The 23,556-nt window shown below is 51.5% G+C and overlaps 1 protein-coding gene across 5 annotated transcripts in view; it reads left to right on the forward strand.

The window, feature by feature from the left end:
• The window catches only part of LOC142471226 (uncharacterized), a 56,132-nt gene that overhangs the window by 25,781 nt on the left and 6,795 nt on the right, over positions 1–23,556 (forward strand). For all 5 annotated transcript variants that reach the window (XM_075578025.1, XM_075578023.1, XM_075578024.1 and 2 more), the window contains 2 exons: positions 12,732–12,836; positions 22,426–22,593. In XM_075578025.1, the coding sequence (XP_075434140.1) occupies positions 12,732–12,836; positions 22,426–22,593 (273 nt within the window). The remainder of the gene's footprint in view (positions 1–12,731; positions 12,837–22,425; positions 22,594–23,556) is intronic.

Here is a 23,556-nt window from a genome sequence, read left to right on the forward strand (position 1 = left end):
GCAGTGACAGGGTTAAGGGGTCAGTCCCTCCTAGGGGCAAAGTGTACTAATGGCAGTGACATGGTTAAGGTATCAGTCCCTCCTAGGGGCAAAGTGTACTAATGGCAGTGACATGGTTAAGGGGGCAGTCCCTCCTAGGGGCAAAGTGTAATAATGGCAGTGACATGGTTAAGGGGTCAGTCCCTCCTAGGGGCAAAGTGTACTAATGGCAGTGACATGGTTAAGGGGGCAGTCCCTCCTAGGGGCAAAGTGTACTAATGGCAGTGACAGGGTTAAGGGGGCAGTCCCTCCTAGGGGCAAAGTGTACTAATGGCAGTGACAGGGTTAAGGGGTCAGTCCCTCCTAGGGGCAAAGTGCACTAATGGCAGTGACATGGTTAAGGGGTCAGTGTCTCCCAGGGGCAAAGTGTACTAATGGCAGTGACATGGTTAAGGGGTCAGTCCCTCCTAGGGGCAAAGTGTACTAATGGCGGTGACAGGGTTAAGGGGTCAGTCCCTCCTAGGGGCAAAGTGTACTAATGGCAGTGACATGGTTAAGGGGTCAGTCCCTCCTAGGGGCAAAGTGTAATAATGGCAGTGACATGGTTAAGGGGTCAGTCCCTCCTAGGGGCAAAGTGTACTAATGGCAGTGACATGGTTAAGGGGTCAGTCCCTCCTAGGGGCAAAGTGTACTAATGGCAGTGACATGGTTAAGGGGTCAGTCCCTCCTAGGGGCAAAGTGTACTAATGGCAGTGACATGGTTAAGGGGTCAGTCCCTCCTAGGGGCAAAGTGCACTAATGGCAGTGACATGGTTAAGGGGTCAGTCCCTCCTAGGGGCAAAGTGCACTAATGGCAGTGACAGGGTTAAGGGGTCAGTCCCTCCTAGGGGCAAAGTGTACTAATGGCAGTGACAGGGTTAAGGGGTCAGTCCCTCCTAGGGGCAAAGTGCACTAATGGCAGTGACATGGTTAAGTGGTCAGTGTCTCCCAGGGGCAAAGTGTACTAATGGCAGTGACATGGTTAAGGGGTCAGTCCCTCCTAGGGGCAAAGTGTACTAATGGCGGTGACAGGGTTAAGGGGTCAGTCCCTCCTAGGGGCAAAGTGTACTAATGGCGGTGACATGGTTAAGGGGTCAGTCCCTCCTAGGGGCAAAGTGTAATAATGGCAGTGACATGGTTAAGGGGTCAGTCCCTCCTAGGGGCAAAGTGTACTAATGGCAGGGACATGGTTAAGGGGTCAGTCCCTCCTAGGTTCAAAGTGCACTAATGGCAGTGACATGGTTAAGGGGTCAGTCCCTCCTAGGGGCAAAGTGCACTAATGGCAGTGACATGGTTAAGGGGTCAGTCCCTCCTAGGGGCAAAGTGTACTAATGGCAGTGACATGGTTAAGGGGGGGGGGGGTCAGTCTCTCCTAGGGGCAAAGTGCACTAATGGCAGTGACAGGGTTAAGGGGTCAGTCCCTCCTAGGGGCAAAGTGTACTAATGGCAGTGACATGGTTAAGGTATCAGTCCCTCCTAGGGGCAAAGTGTACTAATGGCAGTGACATGGTTAAGGGGGCAGTCCCTCCTAGGGGCAAAGTGTAATAATGGCAGTGACATGGTTAAGGGGTCAGTCCCTCCTAGGGGCAAAGTGTACTAATGGCAGGGACATGGTTAAGGGGTCAGTCCCTCCTAGGGGCAAAGTGTACTAATGGCAGTGACATGGTTAAGGGGTCAGTCCCTCCTAGGGGCAGTGTGTACTAATGGCAGTGACATGGTTAAGGGGTTAGTGTCTCCCAGGGGCAAAGTGCACTAATGGCAGTGACATGGTTAAGGGGTCAGTCCCTCCTAGGGGCAAAGTGTACTAATGGCAGTGACATAGTTAAGGGGGGGGGGTCAGTCTCTCCTAGGGGCAAAGTGTAATAATGGCAGTGACATGGTTAAGGGGTCAGTCCCTCCTAGGGGCAAAGTGTACTAATGGCAGTGACAGGGTTAAGGGGTCAGTCCCTCCTAGGGGCAAAGTCTACTAATGGCAGTGACATGGTTAAGGGGTCAGTCCCTCCTAGGGACAAAGTGTACTAATGGCAGTGACATGGTTAAGGGGTCAGTGTCTCCCAGGGGCAAAGTGTAATAATGGCAGTGACAGGGTTAAGGGGTCAGTCCCTCCTAGGGGCAAAGTGTACTAATGGCAGTGACATGGTTAAGGTATCAGTCCCTCCTAGGGGCAAAGTGTACTAATGGCAGTGACATGGTTAAGGGGGCAGTCCCTCCTAGGGGCAAAGTGTACTAATGGCAGTGACAGGGTTAAGGGGTCAGTCCCTCCTAGGGGCAAAGTGTACTAATGGCAGTGACAGGGTTAAGGGGTCAGTCCCTCCTAGGGGCAAAGTGCACTAATGGCAGTGACATGGTTAAGGGGTCAGTGTCTCCCAGGGGCAAAGTGTACTAATGGCAGTGACATGGTTAAGGGGTCAGTCCCTCCTAGGGGCAAAGTGTACTAATGGCGGTGACAGGGTTAAGGGGTCAGTCCCTCCTAGGGGCAAAGTGTACTAATGGCAGTGACATGGTTAAGGGGTCAGTCCCTCCTAGGGGCAAAGTGTAATAATGGCAGTGACATGGTTAAGGGGTCAGTCCCTCCTAGGGGCAAAGTGTACTAATGGCAGTGACAGGGTTAAGGGGTCAGTCCCTCCTAGGGGCAAAGTCTACTAATGGCAGTGACATGGTTAAGGGGTCAGTCCCTCCTAGGGACAAAGTGTACTAATGGCAGTGACATGGTTAAGGGGTCAGTCCCTCCTAGGGGCAAAGTGTACTAATGGCAGTGACATGGTTAAGGGGTCAGTGTCTCCCAGGGGCAAAGTGTAATAATGGCAGTGACAGGGTTAAGGGGTCAGTCCCTCCTAGGGGCAAAGTGTACTAATGGCAGTGACATGGTTAAGGGGTCAGTCCCTCCTAGGGGCAAAGTGTACTAATGGCAGTGACATGGTTAAGGGGTCAGTCCCTCCTAGGGGCAGAGTGTACTAATGGCAGTGACAGGGTTAAGGGGTCAGTCCCTCCTAGGGGCAAAGTGTACTAATGGCAGTGACAGGGTTAAGGGGTCAGTCCCTCCTAGGGGCAAAGTGTACTAATGGCAGTGACAGGGTTAAGGGGTCAGTCCCTCCTAGGGGCAAAGTGTACTAATGGCAGTGACATGGTTAAGGGGTCAGTCCCTCCTAGGGCAAAGTGTAATAATGGCAGTGACATGGTTAAGGGGTCAGTACCTCCTAGGGGCAAAGTGTACTAATGGCAGTGACATGGTTAAGGGGTCAGTGTCTCCCAGGGGCAAAGTGTACTAATGGCAGTGACATGGTTAAGGGGTCAGTCCCTCCTTGGGGCAAAGTGTACTAATGGCAGTGACATGGTTAAGGGGGGGGGGGTCAGTCTCTCCTAGGGGCAAAGTGTACTAATGGCAGTGACAGGGTTAAGGGGTCAGTCCCTCCTAGGGGCAAAGTGTACTAATGGCAGTGACAGGGTTAAGGGGTCAGTCCCTCCTAGGGGCAAAGTGTACTAATGGCAGTGACAGGGTTAAGGGGTCAGTCCCTCCTAGGGGCAAAGTGTACTAATGGCAGTGACATGGTTAAGGGGTCAGTCCCTCCTAGGGGCAAAGTGTACTAAAGGCAGTGACAGGGTTAAGGGGTCAGTCCCTCCTAGGGGCAAAATCTACTAATGGCAGTGACATGGTTAAGGGGTCAGTCCCTCCTAGGGACAAAGTGTACTAATGGCAGTGACATGGTTAAGGGGTCAGTCCCTCCTAGGGACAAAGTGTACTAATGGCAGTGACATGGTTAAGGGGTCAGTCCCTCCTAGGGCAAAGTGTAATAATGGCAATGACATGGTTAAGCGGTCAGTCCCTCCTAGGGGCAAAGTGTACTAATGGCAGTGACATGGTTAAGGGGTCACCCCTCCTAGGGGCAAAGTGTACTAATGGCAGTGACATGGTTAAGGGGTCAGTGTCTCCTAGGGACAAAGTGTACTAATGGCAGTGACATGGTTAAGTGGTCAGTCCCTCTTAGGGGCAAAGTGTACTAATGGCAGTGACATGGTTAAGGGGTCAGTGTCTCCCAGGGGCAAAGTGTACTAATGGCAGTGACATGGTTAAGGGGTCAGTGTCTCCCAGGGGCAAAGTGTACTAATGGCAGTGACATGGTTAAGGGGCCAGTCTCTTCTAGGGACAAAGTGTACTAATGGCAGTGACATGGTTAAGGGGTCAGTGTCTCCCAGGGGCAAAGTGTACTAATGGCAGTGACATGGTTAAGGGGTCAGTACCTCCTAGGGGCAAAGTGTACTAATGGCAGTGACATGGTTAAGGGGTCAGTGTCTCCCAGGGGCAAAGTGTACTAATGGCAGTAACAGGGTTAAGGGGTCAGTGTCTCCCAGGGGCAAAGTGTACTAATGGCAGTGACAGGGTTAAGGGGTCAGTCTCTCCTAGGGGCAAAGTGTAATAATGGCAGTGACATGGTTAAGGGGTCAGTCCCTCCTAAGGGCAAAGTGTACTAATGGCAGTGACATGGTTAAGGGGTCAGTCCCTCCTTGGGGCAAAGTGTACTAATGGCAGTGACATGGTTAAGGGGGGGGGTCAGTCTCTCCTAGGGGCAAAGTGCACTAATGGCAGTGACAGGGTTATGGGGTCAGTCTCTCCTAGGGGCAAAGTGCACTAATGGCAGTGACAGGGTTAAGGGGTCAGTCTCTCCTAGGGGCAAAGGGTACTAATGGCAGTGACAGGGTTAAGGGGTCAGTCCCTCCTAGGGGCAAAGTGTACTAATGGCAGTGACATGGTTAAGGGGTCAGTCTCTCCTAGGGGCAAAGTGCACTAATGGCAGTGACAGGGTTAAGGGGTCAGTCTCTCCTAGGGGCAAAGGGTACTAATGGCAGTGACAGGGTTAAGGGGTCAGTCCCTCCTAGGGGCAAAGTGTACTAATGGCAGTGACAGGGTTAAGGGGTCAGTCCCTCCTAGGGGCAAAGTGTACTAATGGCAGTGACATGGTTAAGGGGTCAGTCCCTCCTAGGGGCAAAGTGTACTAATGGCAGTGACAGGGTTAAGGGGTCAGTTCCTCCTAGGGGCAAAGTGTACTAATGGCAGTGACATGGTTAAGGGGTCAGTCCCTCCTAGGGGCAAAGTGTACTAATGGCAGTGACATGGTTAAGGGGGGGGGGGGTCAGTCTCTCCTAGGGGCAAAGTGCACTAATGGCAGTGACAGGGTTATGGGGTCAGTCTCTCCTAGGGGCAAAGGGTACTAATGGCAGTGACAGGGTTAAGGGGTCAGTCCCTCCTAGGGGCAAAGTGCACTAATGGCAGTGACAGGGTTAAGGGGTCAGTCTCTCCTAGGGGCAAAGGGTACTAATGGCAGTGACAGGGTTAAGGGGTCAGTCCCTCCTAGGGGCAAAGTGCACTAATGGCAGTGACAGGGTTAAGGGGTCAGTCTCTCCTAGGGGCAAAGGGTACTAATGGCAGTGACAGGGTTAAGGGGTCAGTCCCTTCTAGGGGCAAAGTGTACTAATGGCAGTGACATGGTTAAGGGGTCAGTCTCTCCTAGGGGCAAAGTGCACTAATGGCAGTGACAGGGTTAAGGGGTCAGTCTCTCCTAGGGGCAAAGGGTACTAATAGCAGTGACCGGGTTAAGGGGTCAGTCCCTCCTAGGGGCAAAGTGTACTAATGGCAGTGACATGGTTAAGGGGGGGGGGGGTCAGTCTCTCCTAGGGGCAAAGTGCACTAATGGCAGTGACAGGGTTATGGGGTCAGTCTCTCCTAGGGGCAAAGGGTACTAATGGCAGTGACAGGGTTAAGGGGTCAGTCCCTCCTAGGGACAAAGTGCACTAATGGCAGTGACAGGGTTAAGGGGTCAGTCTCTCCTAGGGGCAAAGGGTACTAATGGCAGTGACGGTTAAGGGGTCAGTCCCTCCTAGGGGCAAAGTGTACTAATGGCAGTGACATGGTTAAGGGGTCAGTCTCTCCTAGGGGCAAAGTGCACTAATGGCAGTGACGGGGTTAAGGGGTCAGTCTCTCCTAGGGGCAAAGGGTACTAATGGCAGTGACAGGGTTAAGGGGTCAGTCCCTCTTAGGGGCAAAGTGTACTAATGGCAGTGACATGGTTAAGGGGTCAGTCTCTCCTAGGGGCAAAGTGTACTAATGGCAGTGACATGGTTAAGGGGTCAGTCCCTCCTAGGGGCAAAGTGTACTAATGGCAGTGACATGGTTAAGGGGTCAGTCCCTCCTAGGGGCAAAGTGTACTAATGGCAGTGACATGGTTAAGGGGTCAGTCCCTCCTAGGGGCAAAGTGTACTAATGGCAGTGACAGGGTTAAGGGGTCAGTCCCTCCTAGGGGCAAAGTGTACTAATGGCAGTGACATGGTTAAGGGGTCAGTCCCTCCTAGGGGCAAAGTGTACTAATGGCAGTGACAGGGTTAAGGGGTCAGTCCCTCCTAGGGGCAAAGTCTACTAATGGCAGTGACATGGTTAAGGGGTCTGTCCCTCCTAGGGACAAAGTGTACTAATGGCAGTGACATGGTTAAGGGGTCAGTCCCTCCTAGGGCAAAGTGTAATAATGGCAGTGACATGGTTAAGGGGTCAGTCCCTCCTAGGGGCAAAGTGTACTAATGGCAGTGACATGGTTAAGGGGTCAATGTCTCCCAGGGGCAAAGTGTAATCATGGCAGTGACAGGGTTAAGGGGTCAGTCCCTCCTAGGGGCAAAGTGTACTAATGGCAGTGACATGGTTAAGGTGTCAGTCCCTCCTAGGGGCAAAGTGTACTAAAGGCAGTGACATGGTTAAGGGGTCAGTCCCTCCTAGGGGCAAAGTGTACTAATGGCAGTGACATGGTTAAGGGGTCAGTCCCTCCTAGGGGCAAAGTGTACTAATGGCAGTGACATGGTTAAGGGGTCAGTCTCTCCCAGGGACAAAGTGTACTAATGGCAGTGACATGGTTAAGGGGTCAGTGTCTCCCAGGGGCAAAGTGTACTAATGGCAGTGACATGGTTTAGGGGTCAGTCTCTCCTAGGGGCAAAGTGTACTAATGGCAGTGACATGGTTAAGGGGTCAGTCCCTCCTAGGGGCAAAGTGTACTAATGGCAGTGACATGGTTAAGGTGTCAGTCCCTCCTAGGGGCAAAGTGTACTAATGGCAGTGACATGGTTAAGGGGTCAGTCCCTCCTAGGGGCAAAGTGTACTAATGGCAGTGACATGGTTAAGGGGTCAGTCCCTCCTAGGGGCAAAGTGTACTAATGGCAGTGACATGGTTAAGGGGTCAGTCTCTCCTAGGGACAAAGTGTACTAATGGCAGTGACATGGTTAAGGGGTCAGTGTCTCCCAGGGGCAAAGTGTACTAATGGCAGTGACATGGTTTAGGGGTCAGTCTCTCCTAGGGGCAAAGTGTACTAATGGCAGTAACAGGGTTAAGGGGTCAGTGTCTCCCAGGGGCAAAGTGTACTAATGACAGGGTTAAGGGGTCAGTCCCTCCTAGGGGCAAAGTGTACTAGTGACAGGGTTAAGGGGTCAGTCCCTCCTAGGGGCAAAGTGTACTACTGGCAGTGACATGGTTTAGGGGTCAGTGTCTCCCAGGGGCAAAGTGTACTAATGGCAGTGACATGGTTAAGGGGTCAGTCCCTCCTAGGGGCAAAGTGTACTAATGGCAGTGACAGGGTTAAGGGGTCAGTCCCTCCTAGGGGCAAAGTGTACTAATGGCAGTGACATGGTTAAGGGGTCAGTGTCTCCCAGGGGCAAAGTGTACTAATGGCAGTGACAGGGTTAAGGGGTCAGTCCCTCGTAGGGGCAAAGTGTACTAATGGCAGTGACATGGTTAAGGGGTCAGTGTCTCCCAGGGGCAAAGTGTACTAATGGCAGTGACATGGTTAAGGGGTCAGTCCCTCCTAGGGGCAAAGTGTACTAATGGCAGTGACATGGTTAAGGGGTCAGTGTCTCCCAGGGGCAAAGTGTACTAATGGCAGTGACATGGTTAAGGGGTCAGTCCCTCCTAGGGGCAAAGTGTAATAATGGCAGTGACATGGTTAAGGGGTCAGTGTCTCCCAGGGGCAAAGTGTACTAATGGCAGTGACATGGTTAAGGGGTCAGTCCCTCCTAGGGGCAAAGTGTACTAATGGCAGTGACATGGTTAAGGGGTCAGTCCCTCCTAGGGGCAAAGTGTACTAATGGCAGTGACATGGTTAAGGGGTCAGTCTCTCCTAGGGACAACGTGTACTAATGGCAGTGACATGGTTAAGGGGTCAGTGTCTCCCAGGGGCAAAGTGTACTAATGGCAGTGACATGGTTTAGGGGTCAGTCTCTCCTAGGGGCAAAGTGTACTAATGGCAGTGACATGGTTAAGGGGTCAGTCCCTCCTAGGGGCAAAGTGTACTAATGGCAGTGACATGGTTACGGTGTCAGTCCCTCCTAGGGGCAAAGTGTACTAATGGCAGTGACATGGTTAAGGGGTCAGTCCCTCCTAGGGGCAAAGTGTACTAATGGCAGTGACATGGTTAAGGGGTCAGTCTCTCCTAGGGACAAAGTGTACTAATGGCAGTGACATGGTTAAGGGGTCAGTGTCTCCCAGGTGCAAAGTGTACTAATGGCAGTGACATGGTTTAGGGGTCAGTCTCTCCTAGGGGCAAAGTGTACTAATGGCAGTAACAGGGTTAAGGGGTCAGTGTCTCCCAGGGGCAAAGTGTACTAATGACAGGGTTAAGGGGTCAGTCCCTCCTAGGGGCAAAGTGTACTAATGGCAGTGACAGGGTTAAGGGGTCAGTCCCTCCTAGGGGCAAAGTGTACTACTGGCAGTGACATGGTTTAGGGGTCAGTGTCTCCCAGGGGCAAAGTGTACTAATGGCAGTGACATGGTTAAGGGGTCAGTCCCTCCTAGGGGCAAAGTGTACTAATGGCAGTGACAGGGTTAAGGGGTCAGTCCCTCCTAGGGGCAAAGTGTACTAATGGCAGTGACATGGTTAAGGGGTCAGTCCCTCCCAGGGGCAAAGTGTACTAATGGCAGTGACATGGTTAAGGGGTCAGTCCCTCCTAGGGGCAAAGTGTAATAATGGCAGTGACATGGTTAAGGGGTCAGTGTCTCCCAGGGGCAAAGTGTACTAATGGCAGTGACATGTTTAAGGGGTCAGTCCCTTAAAGGGGCAAAGTGTACTAATGGCAGTGACATGGTTAAGGGGTCAGTCCCTCCTAGGGGCAAAGTGTACTAATGGCAGTGACATGGTTAAGGGGTCAGTCCCTCCTAGGGGCAAAGTGTACTAATGGCAGTGACAGGGTTAAGGGGTCAGTCCCTCCTAGGGGCAAAGTGTACTAATGGCAGTGACATGGTTAAGGGGTCAATGTCTCCCAGGGGCAAAGTGTAATCATGGCAGTGACAGGGTTAAGGGGTCAGTCCCTCCTAGGGGCAAAGTGTACTAATGGCAGTGACATGGTTAAGGTGTCAGTCCCTCCTAGGGGCAAAGTGTACTAAAGGCAGTGACATGGTTAAGGGGTCAGTCCCTCCTAGGGGCAAAGTGTACTAATGGCAGTGACATGGTTAAGGGGTCAGTCCCTCCTAGGGGCAAAGTGTACTAATGGCAGTGACATGGTTAAGGGGTCAGTCTCTCCTAGGGACAAAGTGTACTAATGGCAGTGACATGGTTAAGGGGTCAGTGTCTCCCAGGGGCAAAGTGTACTAATGGCAGTGACATGGTTTAGGGGTCAGTCTCTCCTAGGGGCAAAGTGTACTAATGGCAGTGACATGGTTAAGGGGTCAGTCCCTCCTAGGGGCAAAGTGTACTAATGGCAGTGACATGGTTAAGGTGTCAGTCCCTCCTAGGGGCAAAGTGTACTAATGGCAGTGACATGGTTAAGGGGTCAGTCCCTCCTAGGGGCAAAGTGTACTAATGGCAGTGACATGGTTAAGGGGTCAGTCCCTCCTAGGGGCAAAGTGTACTAATGGCAGTGACATGGTTAAGGGGTCAGTCTCTCCTAGGGACAAAGTGTACTAATGGCAGTGACATGGTTAAGGGGTCAGTGTCTCCCAGGGGCAAAGTGTACTAATGGCAGTGACATGGTTTAGGGGTCAGTCTCTCCTAGGGGCAAAGTGTACTAATGGCAGTAACAGGGTTAAGGGGTCAGTGTCTCCCAGGGGCAAAGTGTACTAATGACAGGGTTAAGGGGTCAGTCCCTCCTAGGGGCAAAGTGTACTAGTGACAGGGTTAAGGGGTCAGTCCCTCCTAGTGGCAAAGTGTACTACTGGCAGTGACATGGTTTAGGGGTCAGTGTCTCCCAGGGGCAAAGTGTACTAATGGCAGTGACATGGTTAAGGGGTCAGTCCCTCCTAGGGGCAAAGTGTACTAATGGCAGTGACAGGGTTAAGGGGTCAGTCCCTCCTAGGGGCAAAGTGTACTAATGGCAGTGACATGGTTAAGGGGTCAGTGTCTCCCAGGGGCAAAGTGTACTAATGGCAGTGACAGGGTTAAGGGGTCAGTCCCTCGTAGGGGCAAAGTGTACTAATGGCAGTGACATGGTTAAGGGGTCAGTGTCTCCCAGGGGCAAAGTGTACTAATGGCAGTGACATGGTTAAGGGGTCAGTCCCTCCTAGGGGCAAAGTGTACTAATGGCAGTGACATGGTTAAGGGGTCAGTGTCTCCCAGGGGCAAAGTGTACTAATGGCAGTGACATGGTTAAGGGGTCAGTCCCTCCTAGGGGCAAAGTGTAATAATGGCAGTGACATGGTTAAGGGGTCAGTGTCTCCCAGGGGCAAAGTGTACTAATGGCAGTGACATGGTTAAGGGGTCAGTCCCTCCTAGGGGCAAAGTGTACTAATGGCAGTGACATGGTTAAGGGGTCAGTCCCTCCTAGGGGCAAAGTGTACTAATGGCAGTGACATGGTTAAGGGGTCAGTCTCTCCTAGGGACAACGTGTACTAATGGCAGTGACATGGTTAAGGGGTCAGTGTCTCCCAGGGGCAAAGTGTACTAATGGCAGTGACATGGTTTAGGGGTCAGTCTCTCCTAGGGGCAAAGTGTACTAATGGCAGTGACATGGTTAAGGGGTCAGTCCCTCCTAGGGGCAAAGTGTACTAATGGCAGTGACATGGTTACGGTGTCAGTCCCTCCTAGGGGCAAAGTGTACTAATGGCAGTGACATGGTTAAGGGGTCAGTCCCTCCTAGGGGCAAAGTGTACTAATGGCAGTGACATGGTTAAGGGGTCAGTCTCTCCTAGGGACAAAGTGTACTAATGGCAGTGACATGGTTAAGGGGTCAGTGTCTCCCAGGTGCAAAGTGTACTAATGGCAGTGACATGGTTTAGGGGTCAGTCTCTCCTAGGGGCAAAGTGTACTAATGGCAGTAACAGGGTTAAGGGGTCAGTGTCTCCCAGGGGCAAAGTGTACTAATGACAGGGTTAAGGGGTCAGTCCCTCCTAGGGGCAAAGTGTACTAATGGCAGTGACAGGGTTAAGGGGTCAGTCCCTCCTAGGGGCAAAGTGTACTAATGGCAGTGACATGGTTTAGGGGTCAGTGTCTCCCAGGGGCAAAGTGTACTAATGGCAGTGACATGGTTAAGGGGTCAGTCCCTCCTAGGGGCAAAGTGTACTAATGGCAGTGACAGGGTTAAGGGGTCAGTCCCTCCTAGGGGCAAAGTGTACTAATGGCAGTGACATGGTTAAGGGGTCAGTCCCTCCCAGGGGCAAAGTGTACTAATGGCAGTGACATGGTTAAGGGGTCAGTCCCTCCTAGGGGCAAAGTGTAATAATGGCAGTGACATGGTTAAGGGGTCAGTGTCTCCCAGGGGCAAAGTGTACTAATGGCAGTGACATGTTTAAGGGGTCAGTCCCTTAAAGGGGCAAAGTGTACTAATGGCAGTGACATGGTTAAGGGGTCAGTCCCTCCTAGGGGCAAAGTGTACTAATGGCAGTGACAGGGTTAAGGGGTCAGTCCCTCCTAGGGGCAAAGTGTACTAATGGCAGTGACATGGTTAAGGGGTCAGTGTCTCCCAGGGGCAAAGTGTACTAATGGCAGTGACATGGTTAAGGGGTCAGTCCCTCCTAGGGGCAAAGTGTACTAATGGCAGTGACATGGTTAAGGGGTCAGTGTCTCCCAGGGGCAAAGTGTACTAATGGCAGTGACATGGTTAAGGGGTCAGTCCCTCCTAGGGGCAAAGTGTAATAATGGCAGTGACATGGTTAAGGGGTCAGTGTCTCCCAGGGGCAAAGTGTACTAATGGCAGTGACATGTTTAAGGGGTCAGTCCCTTAAAGGGGCAAAGTGTACTAATGGCGGTGACTGGGTTAAGGGGTCAGTCCCTCCTAGGGGCAAAGTGTACTAATGGCAGTGACATGGTTAAGGGGTCAGTCCCTCCTAGGGGCAAAGTGTACTAATGGCAGTGACAGGGTTAAGGGGTCAGTCCCTCCTAGGGGCAAAGTGTACTAATGGCAGTGACATGGTTAAAGGGTCAGTGTCTCCCAGGGGCAAAGTGTACTAATGGCAGTGACATGGTTAAGGGGTCAGTCCCTCCTAGGGGCAAAGTGTACTAATGGCAGTGACATGGTTAAGGGGTCAGTGTCTCCCAGGGGCAAAGTGTACTAATGGCAGTGACATGGTTAAGGGGTCAGTGTCTCCCAGGGGCAAAGTGTAATAATGGCAGTGACATGGTTAAGGGGTCAGTCCCTTAAAGGGGCAGCTCCCTTTTGTCACTGTGTATCCAACAAGAGTTTGAACAGGAAACACCCCCTCTCCTTTTCTAGACTAGTTTGAAGGGAGGAAATGAGTGTAAATGTTGTATTTTAGACTTTCCTGACGAAACTCGGCCAAGTGTTGAACAGACGGAGATGAGCGTCGTAGGGGATCACCAAGATACAACGGAAGAGGAAATATCGAAAAATGTCAGCATAGGTGAGTACTAATAAAGGTATTTTCCTTGTATAAAGTTACCCGTTACATCATTTCAATAAATGTAATTATTTTCCGTTTTGTAAGATTTATTTTCTTTGTTGTGTGGGATTTTCTATTGTAGTTTTAATTTCATTTGACATTTTCTATGGCCATTTGAATTGGGGTTTTTATGGTTTTTTATAATAATAATAATAATAATAATAATAATAAAAAAAGTTAACCTTTTCACTGTTCCCGGGACCTCTGGGATCCTGGCCATGTGATCACACGCTCGCACGACCTGGACGCTAATAATGGGCACACGAGGGGTTAATTGAATTGTGGGGGGGGGGTTCTCGTAATTTTATTTATTTTTAATTTATCCATTGTTGTTTTTTTATTTTTTTTATTTTAGTTTTATTGTAATTTTAATTGTCATTTTTTTTAATGTCGCGTTGTGTCTAATTTTCTAGTGTCGGGCATAAGCTTCTAGGCATCTATGTTACAATGGTCCAGAATCTGAGTGACACACTGCGAGTTCTCATTGGCCTGTCATTACCCAGAATCCCCGGCGGCAGCGGAAGCACACGTGAATGTGCTCACACGTGGTAGTTTTTTTATGCTGTACGTTGGAGGGTTTTTTGTCACTTCTTCTTTTTTTTATTATAATATTTTTTATTACTCGCCATAACTTATTTTGGTTGCAGCCATTTCCATTTTCACATTGCAAAGTCGGTGACCAACCTTGCATTGTATGCCAAGGGATATGGGGAAGGACAGGATTGCAGACACTGTCTGAGACGTGTGTGTGTGTGTGTGTGTGTGTACATGTATATGTGTATATATATATATGTATATACACGTGTGCGTGTGTGTGTGTGTGTATATGTATGTGTATATATATATATATATATATATATATATATATATATATATATATATATATATATATATATATATATATATATAGACACACACACACACACACACACACACACACACACACACACACACACACACACACACACACACAGTCTCAGACATTATATATATATTTAGTTAAGTTATAGTGAGTAAAAAAAGTGACAAAAACCCTCCACAGCAAAGCAAATGCAAATATAACCGTAAAGGTTGAGAACCCCTGCTCTAGGTCTTCAAATACGTCAAACACAAATGTGCGCGTGTAAGAGAAGCCGTAACCTTTTACGAAGTGGCCCCCATCAGTATGCGTCGCGTCGTCACGAAAGACCCTGCAACGTCACATGACTACGCGTTGCCGTGACAACCCGGCGGCAGTAGGCTAAGGCTAGGCATGCCCCCCGGCAGTTCAGCCAATGAGGGCAAACCTGCCGGGTGACGTCATGGCCGCGCCCCCGTCACTCCTTCGCCACGCCCCCCCCCCCCCCCCCGGTCTCTCCTCCTGCAGTGAGCTGCAGACCGGGGAATCGCCGGAACGCGCAGCCAAAAGCGCGGGCGCGCATTACAGCGCTGTGACCGGGGCCTTAGCCTAAGGCAGAGGGGCCGCCCCCAAGCCTACGGGTGGCAGAAACGCAAGTCCGCCACTGATTGTATGCAAAGAGATAATGGGGAAAGGCAGGGTGGCAGACCTGTATGAGACGTGAATGTGCACACACGTGGTATTTTTATTTGCTGTACACTATTGTCATGTAAATTGCACTTTCCTTCTCTTTTTTTTTTACCTCAACTGGAATAAGAATGTATTTATTTTAATTCACATTTTCAATTGTAATTTGAATTGGGTTTTTACATTTTTCTATTGCTATTTTCTATGGTGTCGCTTTGTCACCGTGTATTTATTTTTTATGCGCGTACAGCAAGGCCACGCTTCTCGGCGCCCCGCTTTTCAGCGGTCCGGCGCTAGAGAGAATGGGGCCGCCATGTCTGCGCATGCACATAACGGGCCCGCCCGGGATCGCGCATGCGCAGCATGGGGTTTTTTTGCCGACGTTGCGCATGCGTAGAACGGCTCATTGCCGGCACGCGCAGCATGGGGTTTTTTGCCGACGTTGCGCATGCGTAGAACGGCTCATTGCCAGCATGCGCACATAACGAAAATCGCCGGTTCCGCCTTTGCGGCGGTTTCCTTAGAACGGAAGCCGCCGCGTGACTGGGGCCCTCCTGTATTTAAAATCCGGCGGCTGCATGAGAAATACACGCACTACTCCAAGTATATATCGAGCCGAATGTGTGGTCAAGTATGCAGCACATGTTAACACATATTTTTTTACTGCCGTTGATGGAAATCCTCCTTTTTAACGTCTCTCTCTTGCGAGGGTTGAAATCCGTGTTTCAAATATAGGAACGTAGTAGATTAGGTTCAAGAAAAGACAAAATGTCCATCGTGTAGAAAGTCTACCTGACAAATTTAGGGTTACGCGATTTACCCGGTACCACAGTAATATCACAATAACAACCTCTCACGGGGTGGCCGGTGCGGGAGAATCGAGTTCTCGGGATATTACCACAGTGCCGGTTTGTGGGGGAGGGGAGGAGATGGGCACAGTGCTTTATTGTGAGATGGGAGCTGCAGGCTGACATGCTGCCCTCCCTCCCCCAGTAGGCAGGCGGGCTGGGCCAGGCAGGCGGTGCTTCTCACTGCAGGGAGGTGGGCCAGGCAGGCGGTGCTTCTCACTGCAGGGAGGTGGGCCAGGCAGGCGGTGCTTCTCACTGCAGTGAGGTGGGCCAGGCAGGCGGTGCTTCTCACTGCAGGGAGGTGGGCCAGGCAGGCGGTGCTACTCACTGCAGGGAGGTGGGCCAGGCAGGCGGTGCTTCTCACTGCAGGGAGGTGGGCCAGGCAGGCGGTGCTTCTCACTGCAGGGAGGTGGGCCAGGCAGGCGGTGCTTCTCACTGCAGGGAGGTGGGCCAGGCAGGCGGTGCTTCTCACTGCAGGGAGGTGGGCCAGGCAAGCGGTGCTTCTCACTGCAGGGAGGTGGGCCAGGCAGGCGGTGCTTCTCACTGCAGGGAGGTGGGCCAGGCAGGCGGTGCTTCTCACTGCAGGGAGGTGGGCCAGGCAGGCGGTGCTTCTCACAGCAGGGAGGTGGGCCAGGCAGGCGGTGCTTCTCACTACAGGGAGGTGGGCCAGGCAGGCGGTGCTTCTCACTGCAGGGAGGTGAGCCAGGCAGGCGGTGCTTCTCACTGCAGGGAGGTGAGCCAGGCAGGCGGTGCTTCTCACTACAGGGAGGTGGGCCAGGCAGGCGGTGCTTCTCACTGCAGGGAGGTGGGCCAGGCAGGCGGTGCTTCTCACAGCAGGGAGGTGGGCCAGGCAGGCGGTGCTTCTCACTACAGGGAGGTGGGCCAGGCAGGCGGTGCTTCTCACTGCAGGGAGGTGAGCCAGGCAGGCGGTGCTTCTCACTGCAGGGAGGTGAGCCAGGCAGGCGGTGCTTCTCACTACAGGGAGGTGGGCCAGGCAGGCGGTGCTTCTCACAGCAGGGAGGTGGGCCAGGCAGGCGGTGCTTCTCACTACAGGGAGGTGGGCCAGGCAGGCGGTGCTTCTCACTGCAGGGAGGTGAGCCAGGCAGGCGGTGCTTCTCACTGCAGGGAGGTGGGCCAGGCAGGCGGTGCTTCTCACTGCAGGGAGGTGGGCCAGGCAGGCGGTGCTTCTCACTGCAGGGAGGGACGGAGTGTCTGGCAGCTCCATGTCGGAGACAAGCATGAGAGAGTGAGGGCAGGAATGCAGCAGGAATACAGGTCAACACCTTCCTCTCTAAAGCTTAACCCCTTCCTGTCTGGGATTTCTTAACCCCTTCCGGCCTGGGATTTCATAACCCTTTCCTCTCTAACTCTTAACCCCTTCCGGCCTCGGATTTCTTAACCCCTTCCGGCCTGGGATTTCTTAACCCCTTCCAGCCTGGGATTTCTTAACCCCTTCCTGCCTGGCTGTGGGACTCCTAACCCCTTTCTCCCCCGGGATCCTTAACCACCCCTACTTTCCTTCCCCCTCCTGTGACCCTTAACCCCACCCTCGCTTGGACTTACCCCTTACCCCCTCAGACTCTTCCTCCCCCTTGGACTCTCAGCTGCCCCCCCAAATGCCTCACTTTTCTCCTTAGCGCCTCCACCCCTTATCTCTTAAACCCTTTGTCCTCCGACCTTTTATTAACCTTTTCACTACCGGTGTGTGGCAGCAGAGCATTGCAGGGAAATTTTAGGCAAATCCTGCCGGTAGCTAACGGGTTAATCCCTTCATTTCAAATCCTTTCCATGTCTACACATCACTTTTCCTCCCCTTCATTGCTTCTCTTCTCCTCATCCCATCACTCACCTACACTGCTCCCATCTCCCTAATCCCATCACCCTAACATCTCCCTCATCCATCCACCCCACATCCCATCACTCACCTACACTGCTCCCATCTCCCTAATCCCATCACCCTAACATCTCCTTCATCCATCCACCCCACATCCCATCACTCACCTACACTGCTCCCATCTCCCGAATCCCATCACCCTAACATCTCCTTCATCCAGCCACCCCACATCCCATCACTCTCACCCTTAGCTACTCCCATTTATAAACACATTTAATTTATAAAATGTTAAAAAAAAAAATACATAACACATTAGATGTATGTTTAACATTTTATAAATTAAATGTGTTATTAAATGGATTGAGTATCTAAGGGTGAGAGTGATGGGATGTGGGGTTGATGGATGAGGGGAATGTTAGTGACATGGGAGCAGTAGTCTAGGTGGATGAGGGGGATTTTAGGGAGATGGGAGCAGTGTAGGTGAGTGATGGGATGAGGGGGATGGGAGCAGTGTAGGTGAGTGATGGGATGAGGGGGAGGTTAGGGAGATGGGAGCAGTGTAGGTGAGTGATGGGATGAGGGGGATGTTAGGGAGATGGGAGCAGTGTAGGTGAGTGATGGGATGTTAGGGGGATGGGAGCAGTGTAGGTGAGTGATGGGATGTTAGGGGGATGGGAGCAGTGTAGGTGAGTGATGGGATGTTAGGGGGATGGGAGCAGTGTAGGTGAGTGATGGGATGTTAGGGGGATGGGAGCAGTGTAGGTGAGTGATGGGATGTTAGGGGGATGGGAGCAGTGTAGGTGAGTGATGGGATGAGGGGGATGTTAGGGAGATGGGAGCAGTGTAGGTGAGTGATGGGATGAGGGGGATGTTAGGGAGATGGGAGCAGTGTAGGTGAGTGATGGGATGAGGGGGATGTTAGGAAGATGGGAGCAGTGTAGGTGAGTGATGGGATGAGGGGGATGTTACGGAGATGGGAGCAGTGTAGGTGAGTGATGGGATTAGGGGGATGGGAGCAGTGTAGGTGAGTGATGGGATGAGAGGGATGTTAGGGAGATTGGAGCAGTGTAGGTGAGTGATGGGATGAGGGGGATGTTAGGAAGATGGAAGCAGTGTAGGTGAGTGATGGGATGAGGGGGATGTTAGGGGGATGGGAGCAGTGTAGGTGAGTGATGGGATGAGGGGGATGTTAGGAAGATGGGAGCCGTGTAGGTGAGTGATGGGATGAGGGGGATGTTAGGGAGATTGGAGCAGTGTAGGTGAGTGATGGGATGAGGGGGATGTTAGGAAGATGGAAGCAGTGTAGGTGAGTGATGGGATGAGGGGGATGTTAGGGGGATGGGAGCAGTGTAGGTGAGTGATGGGATGAGGGGGATGGGAGCAGTGTAGGTGAGTGATGGGATGAGGGGGATGTTAGGAAGATGGGAGCAGTGTAGGTGAGTGATGGGATGAGGGGGATGTTAGGGAGATTGGAGCAGTGTAGGGGAGTGATGGGATGAGGGGGATGGGAGCAGTGTATGTGAGTGATGGGATGAGGGGGATGTTAGGGAGATGGGAGCAGTGTGGGTGAGTGATGGGATGAGAGGGATGTTAGGAAGATGGGAGCAGTGTAGGTGAGTGATGGGATGAGGGGGATGGGAGCAGTGTAGGTGAGTGATGGGATGAGGGGGATGTTAGGGAGATGTGAGCAGTGTAGGTGAGTGATGGGATTAGGGGGATGGGAGCAGTGTAGGTGAGTGATGGGATGAGGGGGATGTTAGGGAGATGGGAGCAGTGTAGGTGAGTGATGGGATTAGGGGGATGGGAGCAGTGTAGGTGAGTTATGGGATGAGAGGGATGTTAGGGAGATGGGAGCAGTGTAGGTGAGTGATGGGATGAGGGGGATGTTACGGAGATGGGAGCAGTGTAGGTGAGTGATGGGATTAGGGGGATGGGAGCAGTGTAGGTGAGTGATGGGATGAGAGGGATGTTAGGGAGATGGGAGCAGTGTAGGTGAGTGATGGGATGAGGGGGATGTTAGGGAGATGGGAGCAGTGTAGGTGAGTGATGGGATGAGGGGGATGTTAGGAAGATGGGAGCAGTGTAGGTGAGTGATGGGATGAGGGGGATGTTAGGAAGATGGGAGCAGTGTAGGTGAGTGATGGGATGAGGGGGATGTTAGGGAGATTGGAGCAGTGTAGGTGAGAGTGATGGGATGAGGGGGATGGGAGCAGTGTAGGTGAGTGATGGGATGAGGGGGATGTTAGGAAGATGGGAGCAGTGTAGGGGAGTGATGGGATGAGGGGGATGTTGGGGGGATGGGGGCAGTGTAGGAGAGTGATGGGATGAGGGGGATGTTAGGGAGGTGGGAGCAGTGTAGCTGAGTGATGGGATGAGGGGGATGTTAGGGAGATGGGAGCAGTGTAGGTGAGTGATGGGATGTTAGGGAGATGGGAGCAGTGTAGGTGAGAGTGATGGGATGAGGGATGTTAGGGGGATGGGAGCAGTATAGGTGAGTGATGGGATGAGGGGGATATTAGGGAGATGGGAGCAGTGTAGGTGAGAGTGATGGGATGAGGGGGATATTAGGGAGATGGGAGCAGTGTAGGTGAGTGATGGGATGTTAGGGAGATGGGAGCAGTGTAGGTGAGAGTGATGGGATGAGGGATGTTAGGGGGATGGGAGCAGTATAGGTGAGTGATGGGATGAGGGGGATATTAGGGAGATGGGAGCAGTGTAGGTGAGTGATGGGATGTTAGGGAGATGGGAGCAGTATAGGGGAGTGATGGGATGAGGGGGATGTTAGGGTGGTGGGAGCAGTGTAGGTGAGTGATGGGATGTTAGGGAGATGGGAGCAGTGTAGGTGAGTGAAGGGATGAGGGGGATGTTAGGGGGGTGGGAGCAGTGTAGGTGAGTGATGGGATGAGGGGGATGTTAGGGAGATGGGAGCAGTATAGGTGAGTGATGGGATGAGGGGGGTGTTAGGTAGATGGGAGCAATGTAGGTGAGTGATGGGATGAGGGGGATGTTAGGGTGGTGGGAGCAGTGTAGGTGAGTGATGGGAATGAGGGGGATGTTAGGGTGGTGGGAGCAGTGTAGGTGAGTGAAGGGATGAGGGGGATGTTAGGGGGGTGGTAGCAGTGTAGTTGAGTGATGGGATGAGGGGGATGTTAGGGGGATGGGAGCAGTGTAGGTGAGTGATGGGATGAGGGGGATGTTAGGGAGGTGGGAGCAGTGTAGGTGAGTGAAGGGGTTAGGGGGGTGGGAGCAGTGTAGGTGAGTGATGGGATGAGGGGGATGTTAGGGAGATGGGAGCAGTATAGGTGAGTGATGGGATGAGGGGGATGTTTGGGGGAATGGGAGCAGTGTAGGTGAGTGATGGGATGAGGGGGATGTTAGGGAGATGGGAGTAGTGTAGGTGAGTGATGGGATGAGTGGGATGTTAGGGGGATGGGAGCAGTGTAGGTGAGTGATGGGATGAGGGGGGTGTTAGGGAGATGGGAGCAGTGTAGGCGAGTGATGGGATGAGGGGGATGTTAGGGGGATGGGAGCAGTGTAGGTGAGTGATGGGATGAGGGGGATGTTAGGGGGATTGGAGCAGTGTAGGTGAGAGGGATGGGATGAGGAGGGTGTTAGGGAGATGGGAGCAGTGTAGGTGAGTGATGGGATGAGGGGGATGATAGGGGGATGGGAGCAGTGTAGGTGAGTGATGGGATGAGGGGGATGTTAGGGGGATTGGAGCAGTGTAGGTGAGAGGGATGGGATGTTAGGGAGATGGGAGCAGTGTAGGTGAGAGGGATGGGATGAGGGGGGTGTTAGGGAGATGGGAGCAGTGTAGGTGAGTGATGGGATGAGGGGGGTGTTAGGGAGATGGGAGCAGTGTAGGTGAGTGATGGGATGAGGGGGGTGTTAGGGAGATGGGAGCAGTGTAGGTGAGTGATGGGATGAGGGGGGTGTTAGGGAGATGGGAGCAGTGTAGGTGAGGAAAGGTGTTTGGAAATGAAGGGCGCTTTGTTCTAGTAAATCTAAAGTGGATGTATGTATTTTTAACACTTTGTTTGGATTTACTAGAACATTTTCAGGCTTTTTTTTAAAAGGAAATACTTATTGCGATTATATATTGTTATCACGGTAAATTTATTGATAACGTTAACGTTTAACCCTACACCAGATTAATTGATCTTCCTGATGGGTTATGCACCCAGACATGCGTCAACTCCCATTCGAGTTAAGGGCCGTTAAAGCCCGTTCAGTTGCATTAATTCCCGTTGATTTGAATGGGAGCTGACGCCCGTTTGGGGGCATTAACCCGTAATGGAGCTCTATGTATCCGGGGATGAGTCAGGCACGGCCCTTTATAGTTATATAGTTAAAGAAGTAAATATAAGACCCCTTTGGAACATTTGCCAATTTTGGATCCCCCCAAAAAATTCTTACCTGGGAGGCATGTCTCCCAGAGCTAATCTGGTGTCCCGCTGACCTCCAAGTACCTCCCCTCCACCCCATATTCCCATTTAACGAAGGGCTTCTTGCCTGGTGGACACAAAATGGCCAACGTGGTCAGGGCTCAGTCCGGCATCCGATAGCAAAGCCCCGTCACCGAGAGATGACATCACAGCTTTCAATTAGTGAGCCTGGCGGCCATGTTTAACGTTTTTATAGTTTTCGTGAAAAACGACATCTATTTTACTGGAAATCGGGGTTTTTTCCGGAGTTGGGTGGGGGGTGGCCAGATCAACCCCGCCCCCCCCCGCACCCCCTCGGCGGAACGCGTCCCGTGCCCCCCCCCCCCCCCCCCCCCACCTGCGGAACACGTCCCAGACACACACACACCCCCCGGCGGAACGAGCCCCGCGCACACAACACCACCCCCCCTCCCCCGGCGGAACGCGTCCCGCACACCCCCGGCGGAACGCGGCTCTTTGTTAATCCGCGGCAGTGAGCATTGGATAAGCGGTTCTTAGATCAGATAATACGTCCAGAGGGACTGCATTATGCGACGTCGGATAAGCCTTTCGACGGAAAGCGGACCTGTCGGATACCGAGGGCCACCTGTATATGATCAGGCACTCACAGGACTTACCAAATTTACGCAAAATGTTTTTTTTTGTTTTGTTTTTTCAGGTGTGTTCTCTCTCTTCCCCTCTATCCCTCTCTCCCCTTCTCTCTCCCCCTCTCCCCTTCTCTCTCCCCCTCTCTCACGTATGCGTATATTTATTTATTTTAATCATATTCATTGTTTACTATCATAGTATACATTTTTTTATTGATTTGCCATAAAGAAAAAGTGAATAAATTATTTGAATTGCATAGAAGTGTGATTCGAACAAACTACTAATTATTTTCTGCGCTCTCCTCTTCCAGAAGGCGAAGTCCCCCTGACTGTGAACATACAAGAGCCTACCACACCACCTCCCCCCATCCACTGGACGGTGGATCATAACTACAATACCCCATGTTGTATTAAAGTGGAGCCGCCTTCTGATGATGACACTTGGGAATCGGAAGAAATGGTGGAAAATATCAGCATGGGTGGGTAATTTAAATTTTAAAAAGGCATTGTTCCGAAGGTGACCGTAGCCAGAAATGGTAACCAAATGGACATTTAATGGGACAAATTATTTGATTTTTATATTTTGTCTTCTCATAAGTATGGGGTTGTTTAGTTCAATCCGTTGGCCAATGTATATTATCAGGTTCCTACACAACCATGTCAAACTAAACCCTGCATCAGGCTTCTACACAACCACATCAAGGTAAATCCTTCATCAGGCTCCTACACAACCACATCAAGGTTAAACCCTTCATCAGGCTTCTACACTACCAATGTTATACTGTCTCCTTTTCTCTTTTCTCCATGCAGTGGAGGAAATACAAACAAAACCGTGATAAAGGAATGTGTGACATGTATGCAGTGCCTAAGGGGTTAACATTTATTGATAAAATATTTTACCAGGAAGTAATACATTGAGAGTTACCTCTCGTTTTCAAGTATGTCCTGGGAACAGAGTTAAGACAAATAATACATGGTTACAAATACAGTTACATAAATGAGCAGGGTATACATTATATACAAGACATTACATGCACAGTTAAAGAAAATATATATTATGGGCGTATGAAACAGTTACAGACCAGATTAAAATGTGAGACAGCCTTAGATTTGAAAGAACTTAAACTGGTGGTGGATGTGAGAGTCTCTGGTAGGTTGTTCCAGTTTTGGGGTGCACGGTAAGAGAAGGAGGAGCGTCCGGATACTTTGTTGAGCCTTGGGACCATGAACAGTCTTTTGGAGTCTGATCTCAGGTGATAGGTGCTGCATGTGGTAGGGGTGAGGAGCTTGTACAGGTAGCTGGGTAGCTTGCCCATAAAGAATTTAAAGGCAAGACAGAAAAGGTGAACTTTGCGCCTAGACTCTAGTGATGACCAATCTAGTTCTTTGAGCATTTCGCAGTGATGTGTGTTGTAGTTGCATTGGAGAACAAAACGACAAAT

Source organism: Ascaphus truei, chromosome 20 (assembly GCF_040206685.1).
Source record: "Ascaphus truei isolate aAscTru1 chromosome 20, aAscTru1.hap1, whole genome shotgun sequence".
In the NCBI taxonomy this organism is placed as follows: domain Eukaryota; kingdom Metazoa; phylum Chordata; class Amphibia; order Anura; family Ascaphidae; genus Ascaphus; species Ascaphus truei.